Here is a 26,419-nt window from a genome sequence, read left to right on the forward strand (position 1 = left end):
TTTAAAAAAAAAAAAAAAAAAGAATGTGAATCCCTATTAATTGGACAATACCACCAAAAGTCCAACAAAACTAAATATGGATTTCACGTAAAAGTTTAACTGATGTAGAACAATTGCTGTAACAATAAGAACAAAATAGTTTAAACTATCATAAAAAGCATATTAATGCTTGACTTCATTTGCAAAAAGCAGAATATGACAACCAATGGCAACATTGATTTAGAATATGAATTTGTGAACTCCTACAGAGAAGAGTGGTGGAAGATTATGAGCTATATTTCTAAAACAAGAAGCAGGATAGGGAAAATTTGGTATAAAAAAGGTTTGGGAGGCAATTGGTGCATTAGAAATAATTCAAACTTTGGAGTTAGAGGTCATGATTTGAATCCCAGATGAGTCACTCACTACCTATTCCCAGCTTTGCTACCTTGCACAAATCGCTTAACCTCTTAATTCCTCAATTTCCTAATCTCTAACATGAAGGTTTTGTATTAGATGAATTAAGGTTCCTTCTAACTCTAAATCTATGTCCTGAGGATCCTATGAACTAAGCAAAAAGCTGAAAGAAGGCAAACAAACATTCAAAAGATGAAAGAGACTTGAATAAAGATCTCCTGGAAGGGAGGTATGGTACAGTGGAAAGGGTACTGGTTCTGGAGTCAGAAGACCTTGGTTCAAATTCTGTTTCTGACACTACCTGTATGAGCATAGGCAATTCATTCAATCACCAGAGTCCTCAGAGTCTTCATCTGTACAATGATCAAACTGGACTAGATAGATTCTGAATTCCCTTCTAGGTCTAGCTCTGAGATTTTCATGACAAATCTTTTTTTAAATAATCCCAAGCTTCTCCTTCAAAAATCCATCTTTTTAATTATTATCAATATTTTTCTAGTGGTATGTTATCATTAGTTATTGTCTAGTATATATGGCAGGCATAAGCAAACTACAATATATAATAAATAAGAAGCATAAGGGATATCATCAACCAAATGTAACCTATGATCAAAAAAAAAAAAAAAAAGAATTGGAGCGGCCAGGTAGCACAGCAAGTAAGAGCACCGGCTCCAGTGTTGGAATGACCTGGAGATCGAATCCTGGGCTCAGACACCTAGCAACTACCCAGAAACACCTGGCCGTGTAACCTTGAGCAAGTTACTTAACCCCAATTGCTTAGGGGCGACCAGGTGGTTCAGTGAGTAAGAGTACCAGCTCCAGTGTAGGGATGACCTGGATCAAATCCGGGCTCAGATACTCAGCACCACACCCAGAAATAACTGGCCGTGTAACCTTGAGCAAGTTACTTAACCCCGATTGCTTTAAAAAAAAAAAAAAAAAGAATTGTAGGTTAGTCAAGTGGCAAGAACCAGCATTAAGAGATAGACATTCTTCTGTCCTTGAGATTTCAAGAGAATTTAAGGAATATTCCCTGAATGCTAGATGAAATCCCCATGACAAATGGAGAAGTTGCACAGGACAGACACGTGTTTATGAGTGATGTTTTGCTACTCTGGAAGAAATTCCTACATCAATGAGATCATAAATTGTCTAAATTATAATCTCAAGAGTTGGAAATTACCTTAAGAGTCATCTAATCCATTCCATATCAGAAAAAGGAACTCCTTTATAACAATCCAGTTGATAGCTTTTGAAGGTCACACAGTTAATTAGTGGCAAATTTGGGACTAGAACAAAGATCTCATCATGCTAATCCAATGCTCTTTCATTACTGCTTTGCTGCCCTCCATACCTACTTACTGTTCTCTTTGTCTGCTTTAACAAAGAAATATGGTCTTGTACTCCAATAAACAAATATTTAAATACCTGCTATATGCAGGGCACTAAGGATACAAAGACAAAATGAAACAGTCCCTACCCTCAATAAGTTTACATTGTATCAAGGGACACAACATGTTCAGATAAATAGATACAAAATATAGGAATTGAGACCAAACCTGTTATTTCATCGATAAGAGTTCCCAGATTAGAAACCTCTACTGAGGTTATCACTTTCTCTGTAATTTATAGTCTTACAGAGTTGTCTTAGAACTCGGGTAAAACATAGTCACATGTGCCCACATACACACTCTTGAGTACAGTCTTAACCAGACTAAAATGTAGTTCCTATCAGATTTTAATGTGCTGATGTATTAATAAATATATATAACATATGTATGTTACATATATGTGTTAGATATATACATATATAAACATGTATGGTTTTCTAAGTCAGACAACCTTATATATGATTTAATGATTCGCATTTCAATTTGAGTTTGACACCACTGTACTAAAAAGTTAAGTGATTTGCCCAAGGTAGCAAAGCTGGTAATGGGTCAGATGCAGGACGAACCCAGGTCTTCCTAACACCAAGGCCAGCTCTCTATCCCAAGAAAATACCAGGTAATGGGGAACAGAAGAACACTAGCACATGAAGGGATTTAGGAAGGCCTTACCTAGGAGGTGGCACTTGAGTTGAGCTTTGAAGGAGGCTAAGAGGCAAAAGAAGGGAGGGAGTATATTCCAGGCACTAGGAACAAGCTGTGAAAAGGCACAGAGAAGAAAAAAGGAGTTTCTGGGGGGAAAAAAGAGTAGTCTGGCTAGAGTATATATGAAAGGGAGTAATGTACAGGGTGTCCCATAAATTACAGTGCTTTTTTTTTATATCTGGAAGAGAATCTGAAGCCAAATTGTGGAAGACTTTAAATGATAAGAAAAGCTTATGTCTTATCGCTGAGGCAATAGGGAACCAATGGAGCTTACTGAGCAGAGGAGTGACATGGTCAGATTTATGCTTTAAGAATATCACTCTAGCCAGTGGGTTCATTATGGACTGGAGAGGGAAGAGACTAATGAGAATATTACAATAGTTCAGGCAAAAGTAACAAGAGGTGACTACCACCCTAGAATGAGCCAGGGTGGTAATTATATGAGTAAAGAGGAGACAGAACCAAGAGATACCAAAGACATAGAATAAACAAGATTTCTTTGTCTAACTGGATATGTGGGAAAAAGAAAATGAGCTGGGGAGGGTTCCAAGTTTGAAAACCTGGACAATTTATTCTTAGAATTGGGAAGGATAGTGGTACCCTTGTAAAAATAGGTCTTCCAAAGTTGTCTATTGCACTGATCGATGGCCTTGTCCATTAATTATGCAGATAATATGTGTCGGAGATAGGTCTTGAACCCAGGCCTTCCTAAAACTAGAGTTAATCTCTACCATCCACTTCACCCAGTAACTATCTCCCAAATAGAGATAAAAAGCTTCAAATATCAAAACCAGTTGGGATAACTTTAATTTTAATATAAATGAATTTTACTCAAAGTATAATCCAAATCCCTCAACAAGTATAAATAAATGACTGATATCAGATCTTTACCAGCTTTCTGTGGGGGGGAAGGGGGAAAGGTGTAAAAAGAATAATAAAGTTCCTGGAAAAAAGAAGATGAACAGGGTAAAAGAAACTTTGTAGATAGCCCTGTTCATATTCAATTCAACTGCCTCTAAGGGGCAGCTGGATATAGTAAAGTGCTGCACTTAAAACCGAGAAGATTCAAATCCCATCTGTGACAAATACTTTGTGACCATGAGTAATATATAACTTCTTGGCCTGTTTCCTTTGTGGTGAGGCTCAAATGAGAATTTATGTAAAGAGTTTTGTAACTGTAAATGGTTATAAAGCTGTCAGCTATGGGGCAGCCAGGTAGCACAGTGAATAGAGCACTGGCAATGGAGTCAGGAGGACCTGAGTTCAAATTCGAGTTCAGGCACTTAACACTTACTAGCTGTGTGACTTTGGGCAAGTCACTTAACTCCAATTGCCCTGTCTTCCCTCCTCCAAAAAGACCAAAAAGAAAAAAAGAAAAAACTGCCAGCTACTATCATCATAACTCACCCCCACTCAGGGAAGCAGCTTTACTCGGCATCAGCTAGAAAACTTATTATGGGTTTGTGTTTTTTAACTAACTACATTTTAGTTTAGTTCATTTTAGTGAGTCAAGCTTTTCACCAATTCCCCCAAATATGACAGTTTTTTGCTTGGCATCTCCCATTCCTCACACATTGGCAAAGGTTGAAAGGTAAGAAAAGCATGTAGTGAAGGGCCAATACTAAATATCAAAGGCCAACAAACAAAACCTATTCTCATATTTTTGTGGTAAATTAGATAACTCTGAGTAGGTTAGGCCTAATCAAGTATTCACACCTTCCCAAGAACTAACTTTAATCAATTTTATACACAAAGCAGAGATCAGCAACATTCAAGGAAGAGGAATTCTGTTTAAGTAGACAGGGACAAGTTTGAGTTATGTAAAGTAGAGTTATGTAAAGAGCTTGAACATCAAAAAGACACTCAACCCTGAGGCAGAAAAAAGGGAGAAGGCAATGTTAGGCTGAAGGAAAAAAGAAAGGAATCAGAAAGAACAGGGAGCAATGAATCAAAGATAAACCTTGCTTATTCACACTTAGTTTTGCTTAGGACTCTCAAGGAAGTATGAATGCCAGGTAAATCATAATACCTGCTTCTCAAACATCTGCAGGAGGTGGCTAACTAAAGTTAAAAAACTGCAAACCTCAAGCTCCCTCAAACGATATCAGACTCCTCAGTAAAAAAACAAGATATTACCACACTGGATTTGGAGTCAGGAAAGATTTGGGTTCAGATTCTGTCAGTAAGGCAGCCAGTAAACATTTATTAAGCATCTACTATGTACCAAGCACTGTGCAGAATGCTGGAGATACAAAAAAGAGGCAAAAGACAGCCCCTTCCCTCAAGAGGCCTACTATCTAAATAGGGGAGACAACAAACAAATATGTACAAACAAGCTATAAATGAAAAATAATTAACAGAAGGAAGGCATTAAAATTAAAAGGATTTAGGAATATCTTACTGTAGAAGACAGGATTTTAGCCAGGACTTAAAGACAAGGAAAGGAATAACCCAAGATGAGGAGGGAGAGCATTCAAGACATGGAGGAGTCAAGACAATGTCTAGAGCAAAGAGATGGAGTCTTATCCATGAAACAGGAAGGAAGTAAATGGCTGAATCAAAGAGTACATGGCAGGAATAACTATAAAAAGACTGAAAAGATAGGAAGAGGCTAAGTTATGAAGGGTTTTGAACACCAAACAGGATTTTTGTATCTGATCCTGGAAGCAGCAAAGAGCTAAAGGAGTATTGAGGAGGGAGGTGAAATGGTCAGATTGATACTTTAGGAATTCTGCCTTTAATACTTATAGTTATGTGACCTCAATTTCCTCAAGCTGTAAAATGAAGCTAACAGGACCTGTATATAGCCTTATCTCATAAGACTATTGAAAGATTCAAATAAAAAATGTACTTAGTGAAACATTTTTAAAAACATATCATGTTGGTTATTCTCTCTTCCAGCCTACAATTTATGCTACTACATTTTCTGGATTGAGAAGGGGAGAGAAGGAAAAAAAATAAAGAAAAAAGGAGCATAAGTCTCTCAGTGACCCTCCTCCAATTGGTCCCTAACTTACTCTTTCTCCAGCTTTACTAAGGTAGAGCACTGATTATCCCCATGTGGAGGGTCTCCTGTACAAAAATTTAGGTGTAATCTTTCCCAATGCCCAAATTCTAAATCCTGTAATTCCTCCAAGTATCTCAATGTTCTCTGTTTCTATCCGCACTTCCCAAGTAAAGAAACCTTTGTGATTTTCTTAAATTTACTTAAGGATATATTCAAAAGGCATGTCATAGCTAACAAAGACACATATTTCACATATCTTCTGCAAGAATGTATTCCAAGAAACTCAACAAAATTCCACTATGTATAGAAGAAGTTAATGCTGAAGTTGTTTTGTATCCATGGTGCTAAACCAAAGCAATTGGTTTCTTCCCCCACTCTGTTCAAACACTGTCTGTTGTAACATAACACTGTCGTCCAAATTATTTCCTTGGACAGAAAAGCAGCTGTAGAGACTAATCTATTTGCTGACCAGCAGCCATCACATTACTATAAGACTGTCTTTAGTTAAGCCTCAGATCCTATAACTAGAGCAGTGGAGTTACATGAGTCAGAACTTCCAATCCTCTTTCAATTTGGATTTAATGATCCTCATTTAGCTCTATTACATGGAAACCATTTGTTAAAGATAAAAAGGAGACTCTGTAACCTGAGGGCAAAGGTGCACTAGGCTAGATTTCATTTGGGGAGTGGTTGTACAAAAGACAACAAAACACCAGTTCCAATGTTTCTCTCCAACAGTCATTCTACACTGTACCATACCAAAAAAAAGTAGAATTCAAAGGAGTATTAGCATTAAATCCTTATTATTATGCATACCATCCTTTCCATTTTGTTTTTTTTGTTCCTGAACTCATATTTAAATAGAAATATATCTTGATTACTGATAATTCCTCAGTTTTCCAAAGAGTGGCAGAGAGAGATCTTCATAGCCACTCTATCATATATCTGTCTACAAAATGTTAACATTCCTGTTTGATCATAAAGAGAAAACATACCTAACAATTTCAGAATGTAAGATAACTCTATAATAATGTCTATGAGAAGATCCAAATCAAGAATATTAAATATTTTTAATGCCACAATAAAAAATGAATTTTCTTCTTAATAGTATGGTTTATCTGCTACTGCATAAAGTTTAATTCAATCCTGCTATACTAAAGTATGATGATTAAACTGGTGCTCATGGTTGACTACAGTAAGAGTCCAAAAGTGAAAATTACTATTATTTTACTGTTCATAGAATTATAGATTTAGAGTTGGAAGGGACCTTAGAGATTAAATGACTTGCTCAGAGTTACCCAGATATTTATTAGTCATCTGAGGCAGGACTCAAACCCTGGTCCTTCTTGACTTTAAGTCTAGTACTCTATTCACTATGCTATGTGGCTTCTCTTTGTTTAAATCCAAAGGCAAGATGACACAAAATAGGTGTAAAATAATCATTCAAGTCAAAACATCTCTTACCTAAAAAGTTACAGTAACTTGACACTAAAACATAGTCATGTTTAAAAAGAAAAGTTCTGTTTAAAAAATTGAACAAAACATAAAACTATCTAAAGCACAAAAAATAGAATATTTAAAAACCTACTTTAGAATTAGTCATAAAAAGTAAAAATCAGAAAAGTATATCCCCTAATTTTTTTTGTTGTTGCTGCCCATTTGGCAGCCATAATTATTATTTTTCTTTTTTTTTAAGTTAATTTATTTTTAGTTTTCAAAATTCACTTTCATAAGTTTTAAATTTTCTCCCCCTCCTTCCCCAAGATGGTATGCAATTTGATATAGGCTCTACATACACATTCCTATTAAACATATTTTCACATTAGTCATGTATAGAAGAATTAGAACAAATGTCCCCTAATTTCTTACTGAAGACACAAGCATACATTAACTGTACTTTATACTGTAAATGTTCAAGTTAAAAATGTTTACATTCTCAGATGCCCTTATTGTTCAATAGTCTTCAAAAATTTTTAAAACTCTTTAAACATGTTTTTCCATTGCTTTTTAGCTTCCAACAAAACTACCTCAGATATTTTCATCAGTATTTCAGAAGACAATACACTAAACACTTATACTTTAGAATAACCTAGATTTCAGTGCAAAGAATCACAAAATTACTGTTAAAATTGGAAGAGACCTTAAAAAATTATTTAGTCAACAATGTACTGATTTCCCCAAGACTGCACAGATAGTGACAGAAGTAGAAATAGAACAGGGTGATTTCCTGGTCCAGTACAAATTAATGCCCTCTTAATTCTATTTAAAGAGAGATGGTATAGTGCTGAGGGAAGAGCAGAGAATTTGCAGTCAAGAGACTTGTGTTCTAATCCTAGCTCTGGCACTTAGCATATATATTACCACTGTCTAAGAAGCTACTTCGCTTCTCTGACCTCAGTTTCCTCATCTATAAAAACAAAGATAAATTAAACTGGCTAAACTTAAAGCACTAAACAACTGTGAATTAATACTCTCCCCATTAGTCTGTGAGTTCTTTTGAGAGCAGGACTTTTGATTCTTTACTTCCTCTTAGCATGCAGAAGATGCTTAATACAATGCTAGCTGACCTATGTGAAAGATGGGAGATTCCCTAAAAGAGGTAATGTCTTGTATGAGGAAAAGTACATAATTTGGGGTCAGAAGACCCATTTCAAATCCCTACTCCGCTATTTATAACTTGAGAATGTCCTTGGCCCAGTCACTTAACTTCTCTGGACCTCAGTTAAGGCACCTGTCTCCCAGGGTTGTTAGGGTAATCACATGAGATAATAATTGTAAAGGGCTTGGCACAAAGCAAGTGCCTGTAACTGTTAGTATCATCATCCCCCTCCTTATTACTATTACTACATCTACCTCCCCGCCTTGTGGAGGGTATCAGATGATATAAAGCCCTTAGTGCATGCCTGCTTCTCACAGTAAGTGCTATCTAAGTATTGTGGTTGCCGCGGCTGTGGCAGCAGCTTCTCCCCGGGAGGGGGGGCTGGGAGGACCGAAGCCATGGGCTTTCTAAAGCAGGGCTTTATAAAGGCTCGCTGCAACCACGAGCTCTTTCCCAGGAATCCCAGCCAGCGCCGCCGGCCTCACTAGGGGGAGGTCAGCTACCGGAATGTCCGGGAGCACTGGGAACCAGGGAGGAGAAGGGGCTGGGTCTGGAGCCCCGGGCCCGCCGGACAGGCCAGGGACTTTCTCGTCACTTCACAGGCCTGGACCGCTCCCTCCTCGCCAGGGAAACCCGAACTCGAGACTAAACCGCCCCCTCCCATTCGGGACACTGCGGGCCCGCTCTGGGGCCTCGCGCCTTCCCGGGGCTCGGCGGTCCGAGGGAGAGACGAGGGCGTGGGCCGGGAGGGCCACGTCCCCCGGGATCGCCCTCTCCTCCCCCCCTCCCCCCGGGATGCCGCGATCCTAACGGAACTCCAGCCTCCCCGCGCTCCGCTAGGGGAAGGCGCCATCGCCGGGGGAAGGGGATGAGGAGCCCGAGGCCGCCTCTGCCATCGCCCCGCGCCCCCCACCGAGCCAGGGCCGGGGTGGAGACGGGAGGGCAATCCGGCCGCGCGCCCCGGAAGAGGCATGGGGGGCCCCGGCGATGGAGCTCCCCTCCCTGCCCCCATTCCACACACACTCCCGGTCGCCCACACGAGCCCGGGCCAGCCCCGCGCGGGAGGAAGGGGCGCGGCTCCCTCGCCCCCATCACTCACTTTCTGGGAATCCATGGGGAGGCCTCGTGCCCGCCGGGCTCTGCGACCACTGGAGAAAGAAGGAGGTAGCAGCAACCTCGCCGCCGCCGCCACTGTCTCCTGGGAGACTGATGCACTGCCGGCCTCGGCCGCAGCCTGGCCTGTCCCCGCCCGCCTTAACCCCAAACTCCAGCCCCCAGCCCGCCTGCGCACACGCCCCTCACTATTGGGCGTGGAGGTCCCCCTCCCCCAAGATGAAGGGGAGGGGGGGGGAGGGCGCGGCCCTTGACGGCTGGGCCATTGCCTCCTGACAGACGGGGGGGGGTGGAACTGCCTGCTCCACGGCAGGGTCAACGAGCGTGGGGGGGGTGGGGGGGGGAGAGAAGGTTTGGGATACGGGGGGAGAGTGGCGATCCCAAGAGTCCCTCCCGAGGCACTTTGTTCCTCTGGAAGTGCAAAGATCGATGTTACACAGACCTTGTCAAGGAAATCCAGTGAAGGAGTTCAGTACATACCTTAAAAACAAAAGAAGGACCACAACACCGAAACAACCATGGCACATGAGAGGTGCGATAAATGCAAATGAGAAATCCAAGCAAGATGCCTGAGACTCAGTTAGCAGGACTTTCGTGTTGGCATACAGTGACGATCTTGGAACTGCCTTCTCCACGCCAGTGTCAACTAGCTTCATTAAAGTTTATGTCACAAGCTCGTTTTCAATTAAGATGACAGAAATCCCATGCCAATGAGTAAAAGGAGGCATCCTTATTAGGCTAGAATAATAATAACCCAGGTTTCTCACAAACTTAAAGGAGAAAGGAAGGAAGAGAGAAATACAAAGAACAGGGTTGGTATCACAAAATTTCAAAAACTACATAGAAGCTATTAAATGTAAGTTCTTAGAGGGCAGGGACTGTTTCATTTATATCTTCCTATCTCTAGAGTCTAAGTAGGTGTGTTTTGCACAGTGTTTTTTGCCTGTGTGCTTTGCACACTAAATTGTTTGTTGAATTGAACGGAAATAGTTAAAGTACCAACCAGCAAAGATGGGACAAACTGAAAGTTATACACAGAAGACTTCAAATGAATAGCGCATTTAGAGAAATTGGGAAAGAAATATGTCACCGGCATCCAAAAAGGGTCGCTCCCAGAAAGGGAACTCTGGGCTTAAATACACCAGGATTCAATCGAAATAGTATCTTTGGAGACTAAAGTTTCACTTGAATGATGACGTCAGGAACCAAGGATTAACGTGGCACCTTCTAGAGAAGGCATCCAACATACAAAGTCGAGGTCAGGTATAGAACAAGTATTTATTTCCTACTCACAAAGGCTGGAAATAGCCATCTCTCTGGACTGATGTTTGGTCATTTGAGTTTAGGCAAAGAAACACAAAGCAAAAGAGATAGGCTTGGCAATGTTTTTATAAGTAGCATGGCTGCTGGTGAGGAATGGAGAAATTCCCCACACCACTGCAAGTCCAGAGTAGATGCTGACAGAACCCCAAGCTATTTGCTCAAAAGTGAGAGTTTTCTCCTTGTGAAGAGTTTACTCTTTTATATTGAGACTGAGGGAGCAATTCTTCCTAGCTCAATTGTCAATCATCTTTAACAAAGTCCCCAGTCTCCTGAACAAACAGGAATCAACCCAGTACCACTGGTTTGGCTTTAGCATGTAGCCCACCAAAAGGAGCCAAGACGCATACTCCATCCCTTTGCCCCCACTAGGATGTAAACTCATTGATATCAGAGACTCATTTTGTTTTTTTTGGTTTTTTTTTTATTCCCAGGGCTTTCAGGTAGTGATACTTATAAAAATTTTATTTCAATTTAATTAAAGAGAATGGAGTTGGCAAACTCAGCTGTTTGCCTTCAGTTCTTGGCAAATTGTAGAATATATTATTAAAGATATGGTTATCAAAATTCCCAGAATAAAACTATGAAAACAAAGAGGCAGCATAATCTTATTAAGAAGTGGAAATGACAGGCTGACCTTTTTCTTTCTTTTTTTGACAAGATTACTAGGCTAAAATAAATCAGTATATAGAATGTAGTGAATATAGATTACCTAGATTTCAGCAAAATTTTTCACAAAATTTCTCTCATTATTCCTAAGAACAAGAAGGAGAAACTTGAAGTTCCTTCTAACTCTAAATCTATGATCCTATGAGACATGGGATAGAGGATATTAAAGTTATATGGTTTTGGAACTGGTTGGATGACCATGCTCTAAGAGTAATCATGAATAACCAATGTGGAAGAAAGTGAAGCAGGGATTTGAGGTTGGCCCTAGATGGTATGCTTATCAAATTTGCACAGAACTGGGAGGGATAGCTAACATGTTAGATGACAGGCTCCAAAAAAGTCTTGACAGGCAATTCTGGACCCAATCTAATGAGATGAAATGCAAAAATGATAAATATAAAGTCTTACACATTTGGTTAAAAAAAAAAAAAGCTTCACAAGTACAAGATGGATAAAGCAAAGCTAGATAGCAGTTCATCTGAAAAAAAAATTGTTGGTTTTAATGAACTGCAAACTTAACATGAGTCAACAATATAATATCAAGAAAAAAAGTTAATGAAATCTTGGGCTGCACATAAGAGAGGCACAGAGTCCAGAACTAGGAAAATCATAGTCCCTCTGTACTCTGTCCTGGTCAGCCCATATCTATGGCTGAACTGTGTTCAATTGTAGGCACCACATTTTAGGAATCGTATAGAAAAGTATAGCTTCAAAGATTTAAATATCAGGTTTAAAAAAAATGTTCCTGTAATTTGGGTTGGCATGTAAATGAGAAGTACCATGGTATAATGAGCAGAAGATTTGAACTAGGGTCAGAAAGTGTAGTAATATTGCACACCAGTTTCATGACTGCATGTTTGCATAGTTTCTGAATAATGGATGATACTCTTATGCTTTTCCATAACCAATGGGATGAAACAGGGCTGGGTGCTTGTTCCCATGTTTTCAACAAAGCTGTCAGATGCCTTCATTGAGGAGGAAAATGGCATCAAGGTTAGCTACAGAAGTGATAATAAATTATTTGATTTAAAAAAGCTACAAACCAAGACTAAAGTAGAAAGAGAGTTGGATCATGATTTTTTATTTGGAGATGATTGTGCACTCAATGCAACCTTTGAGGTTGAGATGCAACAGAGTATGGATCAATTCTCTGCTTCTTGTGCTAATTTTGGCCTGATAATTAGCAACAAGAAAACAGAGGTTCTTTACTAGCCGGCACCATACCATCTATATGTGGAACCATTGGTTACAGCAAATGGATAAATTTTGAATGCTGTGGATAAGTTCACTTACCTTGGCATTATACTTTCCAGGGATGTCCACATAGATGATGAGGTTAATGCACAACTTTCCAGAGATAGTTCAGTGTTTGGGAGGCTCTGTAAGAAACAGGGAGAGAAGAAGTATCAGGCTGCCTATCAAGCCGAAGGTCCACAGAGCTGTTCTGCTCACCTCATTGTCGTATGCCTGACCTGGACAATCTATCAGCTCTGTGCCAGAAAATTGAACTGCTTCCATTTGAATTCTCTTAAGAAGATTCTGAAGATCACCTCAAGATAAGGTACTGGATACTGAGGTCCTTTCTGGAACCGAACTGTCAAGCATTCAAACTGTACTGTGGAGAGGGCAACTACTATGGGCTGGACACATTGTTTGAATGCCAAACACATATTATTTGAATGTCAAACATAACATTTGCCTAAAGGACTATTTTATGGAGAGCTCACACAAGCAGATGCTCACATGGAGGTTAGTAGCCACTTGAAATTCTCAGTGTCTCTTCTGGTAGTCATCTAAGACTTTTAAATAACAGCTGAGTCACTGGATCTGTATTGGTCCAGAGAGCTTTCACAGTGTCAGCTAATTTACACCAAAGACATCACCAGTCTAGATGCCAAATCAACCCCATCCCTACCAATTAAGTGCCCATTTGAAAAATAAAAGCCTTGGAAGGTTTTTTACACTTAAAAAAAAATCAAATATCACAAATGATCAATCCATACAGTTGTAATTTTTCCTTATCTTGAACCCTATATTCTACAGTAGTAGCTCAGCAGAGTCAGGAATATCAGATGGATTTTTTTTAAATGTACAATACTTGCCTACCTAGGCATTCTGCATTTGTATTTGGAAATGATGTTGAGGGGCGGCCAGGTGGCTCAGCAAATAAGAGCACCGGCTCCAGTGTCAGGATGACCTGGATCAAATCCAGGCTCAGATACTCAGCACCACACCCAGAAATAACTGGCCATGTAACCTTGAGCAAGTTACTTAACCCCAATTGCTTTAAAAAAAAAAAAAAAAGAAAAGAAAAGAAAAGAAAATGATGTTGAGACCTTGTTGTTACAAGGAAGCATGTTTTTGAAGATTCCTTGGCTCAGAGGTTTCATCTAGACAAAAAGGACCTTGATACACTCTAGGGGATACAATGCTTGGCACATAGTAATCACTTAATGGATTCTTGTTGATTGATTAATTTTCCTTCTTAAGGTTACCTTTGAACTTTCAGAGCTTTTTGTATAATCCTTGATGTAAATGTGGAGGAAAAACAAAATTACAATTAAGAGTTATATTACTGTCGTGGTTATAAGTAGTATTATATCCATTGGAAGACCTAAAATGATAATATAACAGAAATGCAGGGGGATAATATAAATAGCATGCACTATATACGGAATAATAAATGCATGATATATTTAAAATATGAAAAAAAATTGCTGTTCTTTGTCACAGATATTGATGAATTCAGGCTCCAATTCTAGACCAGTATGGCCTCACTTTACTACAAAAATTCACTAATTCCAGAATCTCAATAATGGGAGTATTCCCTCTGAGACTATCTGCAGTTTACTCTGTATATAGCTTCTATGTACACAGTTTTTTGCTTTGTTATCTCTTCTCATTATGCTGTGAACTTCTGAAGAGCAGAGACTATTTTTTGCCTTTTTTTTTTACCAGAGCTTAGCACAGAGCCTAGAATGCAGTAGACACTTGATAAAAAGCTTGTTAACTTGACCTCTCCCTAACAGTCTAATTCTTGATCCATTCATACAATAGTATTAGTCAAACTGCCTGTTTGTCAGGAATCTGAAGGGGCAGCTTATTGCCAATTATCTATTTTCATTTGTTCAGTCCCAGCATAGTCTACCCATAACCATGCCAGAGGTAAATGCATATCCACCAAATTTATCTTTCAGTTAAACCCATATCAACTTGGCAACTCTCATCATTTCCCATCCCTTGTATGTGTTTCATCAAATCTCCTTTTAGCAAGAGTATTACTTTTGAAAATACTAAATTATAGGGGATAAAATAAAATGTAGATATGTCTGTATCAGAGTACCTTCTTTAGTAATCACACACGAAGACATTTATCCAATCCTTCTACAACCTTCATTCCCACATCCGACCCAACCCCACAAGCAATAAAGAAGCCCGGAACCAGGAAATTAAGTACTTGTTTGCTCTCATCCTTGAGCTGAGCAAAGGGCAATTTACTCACAAACAGGTACAGTCTTAGACACTACATAAATGAATGCAGAAGCTACCAGATACCTCATTGTTTCCTTCAAATGCCACATAAGCAGTTGGCAAAAGGGGGGCAGGTGGTGACAGTTTCAGCTTCCTGGCTGCCCTTCTCAGTTCACATGGCCAACTGGGAATTTGTTTTGTTTAATTCTACATATTTGTTAAAAAAAAAAAAAAGGTTTTGTTTTTCTTTTTTTCTTTCCATTGGGGGAAGGGGAAGAAAAAGTGTTTTTTGAAAAAAAATTCTACTTGTAAAAAAAGAAAAAAAACAAATGGATTCGTCCGAACCCTAAATTTGCTCTGATTCCTGTCTGACATTGAGCAACCACACTGTTGGTCCCACAATGGACTGAAGAATATTGGTATTAAAAGATGAGGTTTTTTATATAAGGGAAGAATTTGAGGTGATTAAAAATGTGGTAAAATTTTTCTGATAGGTTTCACGGCTCTCCCGGGCCGTGGAGGGCACTGGTGGACATGGACGGTGTGTTGGCCAATTTTGAGGGCGGCCTCCTGCGAGACTTTCGTCTCCGCTTCCCTCAGGAACCCTATGTGGCCCTGAAGGAGCGGAGAGGCTTTTCCTCCAGAGACCGGTATGGAGCCCTGAGGCCCGACCTCGCAGAGAAAGTGGCAAGCGTTTATGAAGCACCAGGGTTTTTCCTAGAGTTGGAGCCCATCCCTGGAGCCTTGGAAGCCTTGCAGGAAATGAAATGCATGAACAATACTGAAGTCTTCATTTGCACAAGCCCACTGCAGAAGTATAATTACTGCATTAGTGAGAAGTACCACTGGGTGGACAAGTACCTAGGTCTGGAGTTTGTGGAAAGAATGATCCTGACCAGGGATAAGACAATAGTGTCCGGGGACCTGCTCATTGATGACTATTGAAGGCCAAGAGGGGAACCCAAGCTGGGAGCACATCCTGTTTACTTGTTGCCACAACCAATACCTGGACCCACTCCCCTCCAAAAGAAGGCTTCATTCCTGGAGTGACAACTGGAGAGCCATCTTAGATAGTAAGCGGAAAGTAAGCCTAGAACAGGACTGAAAGGGCATCCAAAGTAGGAACAATTAGAGCTCTGTAAGCCACATCAGCCCATGTAGGGAAGAGTGACTTCCAACAAGAGGAGAGTGAGGGGAGGGAAGCTGAACTAGGTCAGGGAACAGATTTCTAGTCCAGGGGTAACCTCCCAGCACAGACCCACCCAACCATCAAATACCTCCAGAAATAACTGTACCATTATCACAGTAACATAGGACTGTGGGTCATATGTTTGTTAATAAAAAATTTTGACTCTGAAAAAAAAAATTTTCTCTGATACAATCTATTCCTCTCTCCTGCTATTCAAATCAAGGTCCAATTCACTGTTCATCTATATTGTCTGTTCAAGATATATGCACTGCTTATTATACAGCAATTTGAGCAATATGCATTCTTCATATACTTTCTTTTACTTTTGTGGATTGTTAAATTGATCTCTTTTAAAGTGACCATGGATCTCAAAACCCTGTGACTTTGCCGGAGCTTGATGTCAACATGTTTTCCTCAAACATGAAGATACTTGGAGGATTGTTGAAAAATGTATCTCGATAGCTGCATCTATGAAAAATCTTGTATGATTTTAACATATGCATAGGAGACATACTTGCTTGATAAAACTTCCAAGGCTCTTTGCATGTTGTCTAATGCTGTGTGTTATTTGATGCTTGCTACATTAGCACCTTCTAATTTCTGGAAAGCAATATGATATGCAGGTGTGAGACTATTAAATATTCTACAAGCCTTTGAACGCTTTCTTTTCTTAATCTTAAACACTATTTTCTAATACATTCTTTGCTATTTTCCCATGAGCCCAAATTCATACCAGGTACTGTGGAAGTCTACAGTGCCAAGGCCTCCATTATATTGGAAAATGTAAGATTTAGTGTTATAACAATATCCTTGTCTAATGTCATTGTCCTCCTTTGTCTCTCTTAAAAATCACTGACCAAATTAAAATTTGGGAATATCTTTTATCCCTTTAAAAGTCAGGACCCATATTTAGATCTTCCTAAGCATGTGTCCACTATTATTCACTTTGGTAAATAAATTTCCAAAAACATGTAATGAGGGAGCTGTCCAATGATGGCCCACTCTTGGATGATGGTGATCTGAGTTGAGGCTTGGCAAGACTATTTCCAGAAATATGTGGTGGTGATTAATGGGGAGACTTTACCCCTAAGTCAGGACATGTAGCAGTATTATCATTGTTTCCTGTCCGCTTACTCTGTGGTGATGAAAAATTTTTAATTGGGTACTGAGCTTGAAGGATTGAACAAAAGGATTATTCTCTTCTCTGGAAGTTTTCAAGTGAGGAAGAACTGCTATAAAACTCCATGTAGGGAAAGGTAGCAACCCTATTTCCTACCTTGACTACCATGTAACTGTCAATACGGTTCTTTTATTCTTCTGTCCTTGTTGTGTTTATTCTGTCCTCATTTTAGGTGAATGAGCATTGGAGAAGGAGCAAACCAGGTCAAGCCCTAATGAGTATCAGTCAGAAGATCCACCTTAGGTCTAGGAACTAGAATTCAGAAGCAGAACCTGCCACAGCCACAGCAGCTAAGCCCAGTGAGGAGACAGCATTGAGAAGCAACCTACTTGACCCAGAAGTGAATTGACCCAATAGGCAAGGTACTTTATCCTGAAAGCAAAGGAGTAAATTGTTCATAGGCTGTGCCACAATCAGAAGTGAGGGGTGGTAGTGATGGTGGTGGAATAATCTCCAACCACTGTGCTAAGTGCTTTACAGATATTATTTCATTTGAGCAGAAGTGAACTGGATAAAACAAATGTTTAGTAGCAACCACATTAAGTTTAAACAGCTCCCCAGGGACCACAGTGGTAGAGAATAGTATGCTCCTAGTTTCAGATTTTTTTGTGCTTAAAGTCTTACTTTATCTTCCCAGTAAAAATTTCTTTGTAAAAACTAATTGATGTTAATTGGTATTGAAGAGAGGCCAAATTTTCAAACTTATGCTAGTAAATATTCATTGCTTAGGTGATACTAGGAAGATATGAACTTGTTGATACATATCAAAGGCAATACACTGGATAGTGACTCAGTAATGATTGCACTAAATTTACCTCTCAGGTATTACTCCTAGAACCTTTAGGGTTAGAAGTAACTGAGCTTGGGGATAGTTGGTACAGTGGATAGAGTCTTTGAAGTCAGGAAGTCTCATCTTCTTGAGTTCAAATCTGACGTCAGACACTGTGTGACCCTGGGCAAGTCACTTAACCCTGTTTGCATCAGTTCCCTTATCTGTAAAATGAGCTAGAGAAGGAAATGGCAAACCACTCCAGTATCTTTATCAAGAAAAACCCAAATGGGGTCATGAAGAGTCTGCCACAACATAAACAAGTGAACAACAACAACAAGCTGAGTCCTGAGGACACAATCTACCAGTGCTAGTGGGGGTTGGGCGAGTAAGTACAGAACCAAGAGCTAGAAGGGGCCTCATGGCTATGGAGCTCAATCCCTTCATTTTACAGATGAGAAAACTGATAATAGTAATTGTGTAAATTTGTTCTTTTTTTGCCATGGAATTTCTTCATCATTTGCCTCATAATTATGTAAAAGGGCACACACAGAGTTGCTCTGCCTTCTTTCTAGATAACCATGTGGACTGAATTGGGGAATGATGAAGCAATTCCTTTATTAGGTCTATCTTCCAACAGAATGATCTGCCTTGACTTCTCTTTCCATCAGTCAAATTTGTGGATACCCTTTGAGCTTTTCACTGGAGGTGTAGAAGAGCGACTAGCACCCTTCTCCAATGCTGGCAGCACATTGATTATTCCCATGTGGCAGCTGGAACAGGAGGGCTCAACTAGATTAACTTGAGCTTGGGTTTCTGACTGTCTTTTACTTTGTATTTCTTTGCCTAATTATAGGTGAACAAAATTTGAATTTGAGATGTATGTGTCTGAACTTGGAGATGAACTTGTGAGTCCAAAGATGCTGAGGTCTTCAGTCAGTGCCATCTACACTTTCAGAGAAGTCCCAGCAACTACTATCGTGCTTCTTATAAGAGATGGCCACTGACTGGAATGACCTCAAGTTCTGATCTGGCTTTTCCAAAGTCATGTTCTTGGAGGGAGTTGTTTGAGCAGTGCTGAGCCAAGGTGAAATGTAACAATGCCTTTTGAGTAGTCTGATAAATTGCTTCACATTCTGAGTTTTTAAGTCTCAGCCTCCCAGAAGAGTATAATAGTAGTTATAATTTACTGAGAGAGAAAGACTGACTAACTTCTTTCTCTCTCTCTCTCTCCCATAATCAATGCTCCTTCATAAAGAGAACCCAAATGACACCATGTTGTTGAGATCAGGGTACAGTGTGTCTGACTGTAGCTGATCAAACCAATTAGAGCTCAGAAGACTCTACCACAGTCTGGATACAAATAATCAGTATGAACATTTAGGGAGGAGATGTCTCTAAATTTGCACATCTTATATTTCTTTTGAGCTACTACAATTCTGCTTTGGTCATAAAGCACCAAGCCTTCTTTTTGTAGGCATGCTGTATTGGATGGTTCTGTTTCAGTGTCTTCCCATGTCTTACAACTGAAAGCAAAGTTCTTCAGAGAGATCTTGAGTGTGTCCTTGCATTGCTTCTTCTAACCTCCATGTGAGCATCTGCTTGTGTGAGCTCTCCATAAAATAATCCTTTAGGCAAATGTTATGTTTGACATTCAAATAATATGTTTGGCATTCAAACAATGTGTCCAGCCCATAGTAGTTGCCCTCTCCACAGTACAGTTTGAATGCTTGACAGTTCGGTTCCAGAAAGGACCTCAGTATCCAGTACCTTATCTTGAGGTGATCTTCAGAATCTTCTTAAGAGAATTCAAATGGAAGCAGTTCAATTTTCTGGCACAGAGCTGATAGATTGTCCAGGTCAGGCATACGACAATGAGGTGAGCAGAACAGCTCTGTGGACCTTCGGCTTGATAGGCAGCCTGATACTTCTTCTCTCCCTGTTTCTTGCAGAGCCTCCCAAACACTGAACTATCTCTGGAAAGGTGTGCATTAACCTCATCATCTATGTGGACATCCCTGGAAAGTATAATGCCAAGGTAAGTGAACTTATCCACAGCATTCAAAATTTATCCATTTGCTGTAACCAATGGTTCCACATATAGATGGTATGGTGCCGGCTAGTAAAGAACCTCTGTTTTCTTGTTGCTAATTATCAGGCCAAAATTAGCACAAGAAGCAGAGAATTGATCCATACTCTGTTGCATCTCAACCTCAAAGGTTGCATTGAGTGCACAATCATCTCCAAATAAAAAATCATGCTCCAACTCTCTTTCTACTTTAGTCTTGGTTTGTAGCTTTTTTAAATCAAATAATTTATTATCACTTCTGTAGCTAACCTTGATGCTATTTTCCTCCTCAATGAAGGCATCTGACAGTTTGTTGAAAACATGGGAACAAGCACCCAGCCCTGTTTCATCCCATTGGTTATGGAAAAGCATAAGAGTATCATCCATTATTCAGAAACTATGCAAACATGCAGTCATGAAACTGGTGTGCAATATTACTACACTTCTTTGGACAATCAAATTTCACCATGATCTTCCACAAGTGCTCATGATTGACAGTATCAAAGACCTCGGTCAGATCAGCAAATGTTATACACAGATCTCTGTTCTGTTCCTGGCGTTTATTCTGTATTTGTCAGATAGCAAATATCGTATTGACCATTCCTTGGCCCATTCTGAAGCCATACTGGCTTTCAGGTAGATGATCATCTTCCAGGTGAAAGAGCAGCTGACTAAGAAAGAGTCTGTCAAGAATCTTGCCAGCAATGACTAAGAGAGAGGACCTCACCCCTCACTCCATGATTGTCACAGGACAACCTATTTCCTTTTCCTTTATGGAGATGGACAGAAAAGGCATCCTCTTGCCATATAATCTGGATGAATTCAGTCAGCTTTTGTATGAGCAGTGGACTCCTACCATGTAAATCTCTGCTGGGATTGAATCAGCACCAGGTACTTTGCCACATGAGAGAAGTCTAATGGCATTCAAAACCATCTTCAGCTAGAAGTTCAGCTAGGGAGGGTTTGACTTCAAACTGAGGTATATAGTCAATGGTGATGATGGTCTGTTGAGAACACTGTGGAAATATTCAGCCCATCTCTACAGGATCACGTTCTTATCAGCTCTATCAGCTCTGAATACCTGAGGTGCATCATAGATCTCGGGCATATAAATAGCCTTCAGGCTATTTTATATCACAGAAGAGCTTTGCGTTGTTACTTTCAGCATAAAACTGGATTTCATCTGCCTTCTTACTGAGCCAAGACTCAAATCTCTCTAAGCTTCACTTGCAATTTACTTTTGATGGAGTTAAGCACTGCCTTCTTCAGACACAAACTCTCCTGCTGGTAAGCCCTTTGGAGTTCTTGGGTTTTTTGTTGTTGTTTTTTCATTTAGCAGCTTCTCAGTTTCTCTATTGTTTTCATTCCTGATGTTTGTGGCAGCCCTAGCCTAGATGAGTAAATGCAGTGCTATACACCAAATCTCTGAAAGTTGCCCACTCCTTTTCTGCTCTCCAAGCTAGCAACAAACTGTTCAAACTTGGAGTAGGCCCTAATTTGTTGACATTAAGTCTTCTGGTAGTCATCTTGCCTTAGGGCCATTGCTTTTGTTAAATGTGAATATTTAGCTTGGAGAAGATAAGTCTGTGATCATTCCAGTACTCTGTATCACACATCACCTTTGTCACTCACATCCTGTCTATCTCTTCTCCTTGCAAAGATAAATATTAAATGCCAATGTTTGCTACAAGGTTATATCCAAGAAATTTCTGGGGTTTAGGTAAGAGGAAGAGAGTGTTGGTAATGGGAAGGTCACGAGATGCACAAGTCTTCAGTAATTAGTGCTGTTTCCAATTCCGTTCCTCCCAAGGATTCCTTGCCATGTCTGATAGTTTGTGCCTACTCCATTGCCCAGAATTACAAACTTGTCCTCTTTCAGAACATTGATTTTGAGGGTCTCTAGGTCTTCACACAATTTTCCTTTGACTTCATCAGCATTCATCACGATGTGAGCATATGTACTGATGATGGTGGCATGGTGCTTTCCTGCAAGTAGCAACCACATTGCCATGAACCTGCTGTTCACTCCTTTTGGGAGGCATACAAGCTTGTTGACTAAATTCAATCTGATTGTGAAACCTAGGTCAGCTTCAGGCCACTCCAGAAAAATCTGTGTCTAGCTCTGCTTTGGGAAGCCGGCCTTCATTTGACAACCTTGTTTCACTTGGGGCTGCTATTTGGATGTAACACCTATTGAGTTTTCTCATAGCAAAACTGTTTGTCTTTCAGGTCTACTGGATTTTGTCTTGTCCATAAGCATGTACACATTCTATGCACCAAGGTGAGTGAAATCATCTTTGCAAAAGTTTTGGTACGCTTTTTATGCTTTGACTACAGGGTAGGAATCCCACCTGCCATGGTAAGCAGGCCAGGGTTCATGAAATAGTCCATTTTTAGGGCACCATGGACTTTGGTGGTGAAAACTTTCTTTTCTGGGTCCTCTGTAACTGTGGCTGCTGCACCAGCAGTTGCTGGGTTGAATATCCATGGAGGTTACTTCCCAAGATAATGGCTGTGAGAGCTGGGCTGGAAACAGGAGCAGTGGCCTGGGGCTCTTGAATTTATCTCGCTGTCAATGGCTTTTAGTAAGTAGTTGGTGTTGGAGAGAAAGGTGGGCCTCTTATGACCCTTATCCCCTCACAGTTATCAGTAACTCGAAGCAGGGCTGGTTGTCTGGAGAGCACTTATTTCCAGGGCTCCTGGATTCAGCCTCCTGGGTAATCTCCAGCATAGACTGAGATGGGGTACTGTTGAAGGTGGTAGCAGTGGTTTGACATCCCTAGCACATTCCACATCCTGTCATTCCCTCAGGGTGCCCTACTGTGTCTGTCTACTCTTCATGATATTCTTAGCACTGCTACCCAGCAGATTCCTTAAAATAAAGAAAAGAGGGGCAGCCAGGTGGCACAGTGAGTAAGAGCGCCAGCCCCAGTGTCTGGAGACCTGGGATCAGTTCTGGCCTCAGATACTCGACACCCACACAAAATAACTGGCTGTGTAACCTTGAGCAAGTTACTTAACCCCGATTCCTTTAAAAAAAAACAAATAAAAAAGAGCATTTATGAAGTACCTACTATGTACCACCAGATACTGTGCTAAGCACTTTACAAATGTTCTCGTTTGATTCTAGCAACAATTCTGGGAGGTAGGTGCTATTTATTATCCCTATTTTATAGTTAAGGAAACTTAGGGAAGCAGTGGTTAAGTGACTTGCCCTGGGTCACACAGCTAATGAGTATCTGAGGACAGATTTGAACTCAGGATTCTCTTGACTCCAGCACCACCTAACTGCCTCAAAGACTGACAGACAGGCTTAGGATACCTTATCTTTCTTTGCCATCTATCTATACAACATTGAGTTGCCTCTTCAGAAGCCCTCTTCCCAGGTTGCCATTACAGTAAAGCAGGGGTGTCCAACACAGACAGAAACAGAGACCATTAATCCATAAATAATGATGTACATTAGGATCCCTACCAGTTGTATACTGACTAAGTTTTAAAGTGTAATGTTGTCCATGTGTTGTTGTATTATTATTTATTTCGTTAAATATTTCCCTATTACATTTTAATCTGATTTGCAGCACTGTTGTTAGCTGCAAGAAGCCCATAGTCCATAGCTGTTTGACACCTCTACTCTAAATGCCCTTCCTCTCCTCTTTCTTCTTCAGTTTCTTTGTTACTAACTTCACCCATCCCCATGCATATTTTGAAACAATCAAACTTTATTTTTCCCAATTACTCAAATCGGAAAAATACTCCAAAGAAGAAAATACTCCAACACCTACTTTCATAATCTTGGTTGACCTTGACCAGACATGAATCTTAGCAGAGAAGCTATCTATTATTTCTCCCAAAATACTTTGGTAAACCTGCAGGCTCTCTAATTCTGGACTGGTAGCTAGAGAGATACTAGATAAAGTAATCAGTTATTACAAGGTTATAGGCTTATACCTAAAACTTAGTTATTTTGATCCTTCTCAGCAGCTAAGTGGTACATCTGGATAGAGCACTGGGCTTGGAGTTAGGAAGACTTGAATTAAAATCTGATCTCAGATCCTTACTAGCTATCTGAGACCCTGGGCATGTCACTTAACCTCGATTTTCCTCATTTTCTTCAACTATAAAATGGGTATAATAGTATCTACTTTGCATGGTTATTGCAGGGTTGTGAATTAGTATTTATAAAATGCTTAGTACTCTACCTAGCATATAGCAGATGTTTATTCATGTTTATTTGCATTCCTTACCTCTTTCCCCTTGCCACCCTCAAAGACATGAAGTCTAAGCACACCAGCTCTAAAGGTTTCCTATTGTATGCTCTCCAAATAAGCTGTGTGGTCATAGGCAAATCATTTTCCTTCTCTGAGCCTCAACTTTCCCATCTGTAATTAATGACAATAATTACACTTGCACTACCTAACCTCTCAGGGATGTTGTCAATTAAAACTGCAAACTTTAAAGTCCTGTAAAATTTGAGTTTACTGTTATCATTTATATATAATTTGTGCAAATCTCATAGTTTTTGCTTTTTGGAGGGCAGTTGGGGTTAAGTGACTTGCCCAAGGTCACATGGCTAGTTTTTATGTTAAATGTCTGAGGCCTGAGTTGAACTCAAGTCCTCCTGACTCCAGGGCTGGTGCTCTATTCACTGTGCCACCTAGCCACACCTAAAGTCTCAGTTTTAATAGATGTTCCAAACTATCCTTTAGAACCAGGAGAATCTGTTTCATACAAATGCTAAAATTTTTTTCTTGACTAAGGTATGTAAAATCATCATGGAAGGCTTCTATAGCTATTGACTGGTAAACTGGTAAACTAATTGCCTTCATAAATCTTTCAGGGTTCTTATTCTATTAGATTTTAATGTCATATTAATAAGTTCTGATTTCTGCCACTCCTGTAACATTAATTCAACTTTGGAAGAACTAGATCCAATTCTCTTGTGATAAATGTTCTTTCCTTTCAACCAGAAATAGAACTTTTATGCTATTATCCTAAATGCAAGCCTACTGGTCATCATACTTGCTCATCCTGGGTATGGAGGTCTGGCATTTGTTCCACTGATGGTACATTATCTGAAGAAAGGACCAGAATCTCTGCTATGGTTTTCTCTGTCAGAATCTTTTTTTGAGTCATAGATTATTTTCATTACCTCTGTAGGAATCTTAACTCTGGCCTCTGATTCATGAAGTCTATGGAATAGTATCTATATCCATATTCTTTATGGACTATACCGTCCACTGAACTCTTAGTGGCTATGACAATTATTAATTTCTGGCTTTCAACTTGTATATCCTTCTATACCTAGAACTATACTATCTACTTGCAACCTCAAAACTTTTTGGTAATAGACCATTTTAGTGCTATAACTCTAATTTGTGAATAGGTTAATGGGTTTCACTGTCAGTGAGTCTCTGACTGGCAAATGCAAAAGATTTCTAGTAGTCAATACTTTCCTAATACAAAATTTCTTCCAAACCATTCATGATGACATATGTGTGCCAGCCTTTCTTAGACTGGCAAAAGCCAACAATGATATGTATGGAGGATAGTCAATTGACTCTTTGAAGAATTAGTGATATTTCTTATTTCAGTCATTTCTGATGTAGTAAAGAGTATCTAAAGAGTATCAGATTACATTCATCTTTTTTCTTTGCCTTGAGAACCATTTTTGAACTTCCCTTCTCACAATTGTTTCCATCGAGATATTTAAAGATGAGATGGTTGTAAGGCTTTGACATAGTGACATAATTTGTCACATCTCTGATATTCTAATTCTCTGATGGATCAATGATCTCATCAATGTGAGCATTCCCTGCAACAATGTAGATCACCACTCATCCATTCTTACCCATATTAATGCAACTCTCCTCCATGTCTTCCCATGAAGTGCCCATAAGAGTTCCTTCTAACAACAGTTGGTAGTCTTCCTCATATTCTCCTGAAATTGTAGGCATGACAATGGAGCACAGAGGTCATCTATCAGTTGTCCCTTGTTCTCACTGCTTTTTTTCTGTCTTTTTTCTGAGTATATTTCTCTGATGGTATCCTTCACACTACTCCTGCATAATTCTTTATTTTTTTTTTTGCCTTTTGGAGGGCAATTGGGGTTAAGTGAGTAACTCCTTATTTTAATGTTGATTTAGTTCTTAGGAAACTATAGTATTCTCTAACTCACAGTTAGGCAATATCTATTAATTGATGTTAAATATTGATGTTAAAAATTGATGTCAAAGATGTTAAAATTGATGTAAAAGATGTTAAAAAGATGAGCCTTTGTTTCAGGGAGAAACTTGGGGACCATTTTTAAAAACTTCATGTACTCACTTAACAAGCATTTACTATGTGCCCATTATGTAGCATACACTACTCTAGGCACTAGGAATAGAAAAGCAAAAATGAAATAATTCTTTCCTTCAAGGAGCTTATATTCTATTGGGATAGGGGATAACATGAACACAGGTAAGTAAATTAGATAGATAGATAGATAGATAGATAGATAGATAGATAGATAGATAGATAGATAGATAGATAGATAGATAGAT

The 26,419-nt window shown here is 39.6% G+C and overlaps 2 protein-coding genes across 7 annotated transcripts in view; one reads left to right on the top strand and one right to left on the bottom strand.

Moving 5' to 3' along the window:
• Positions 1-26,419, bottom strand: part of FSD1L (fibronectin type III and SPRY domain containing 1 like) — a 160,055-nt gene that overhangs the window by 81,515 nt on the left and 52,121 nt on the right. For 5 of the 6 annotated variants that reach the window (XM_069090650.1, XM_069090648.1, XM_069090652.1 and 2 more), the window contains exon 1: positions 9,195-9,430. In XM_069090650.1, the coding sequence (XP_068946751.1) occupies positions 9,195-9,209 (15 nt within the window). In that variant the 5' untranslated portion in view covers positions 9,210-9,430. Of the gene's footprint in view, positions 1-9,194; positions 9,431-12,490; positions 12,577-26,419 lie in introns of those variants that run through there. The other variant, XM_069090653.1, reaches the window with a different exon arrangement.
• Positions 9,750-15,847, top strand: LOC138163051 (5'(3')-deoxyribonucleotidase, cytosolic type-like). Its single transcript, XM_069090550.1, is given in 3 exon segments — positions 9,750-9,868; positions 15,163-15,606; positions 15,608-15,847. Coding segments are annotated over 3 exon segments (729 nt in total). The 3' UTR covers positions 15,774-15,847.

Source organism: Petaurus breviceps, unplaced genomic scaffold, assembly GCF_028583685.1.
Source record: "Petaurus breviceps papuanus isolate PSGF00001 unplaced genomic scaffold, PetGlider_PUasm1.0 187, whole genome shotgun sequence".
Taxonomy (NCBI): domain Eukaryota; kingdom Metazoa; phylum Chordata; class Mammalia; order Diprotodontia; family Petauridae; genus Petaurus; species Petaurus breviceps.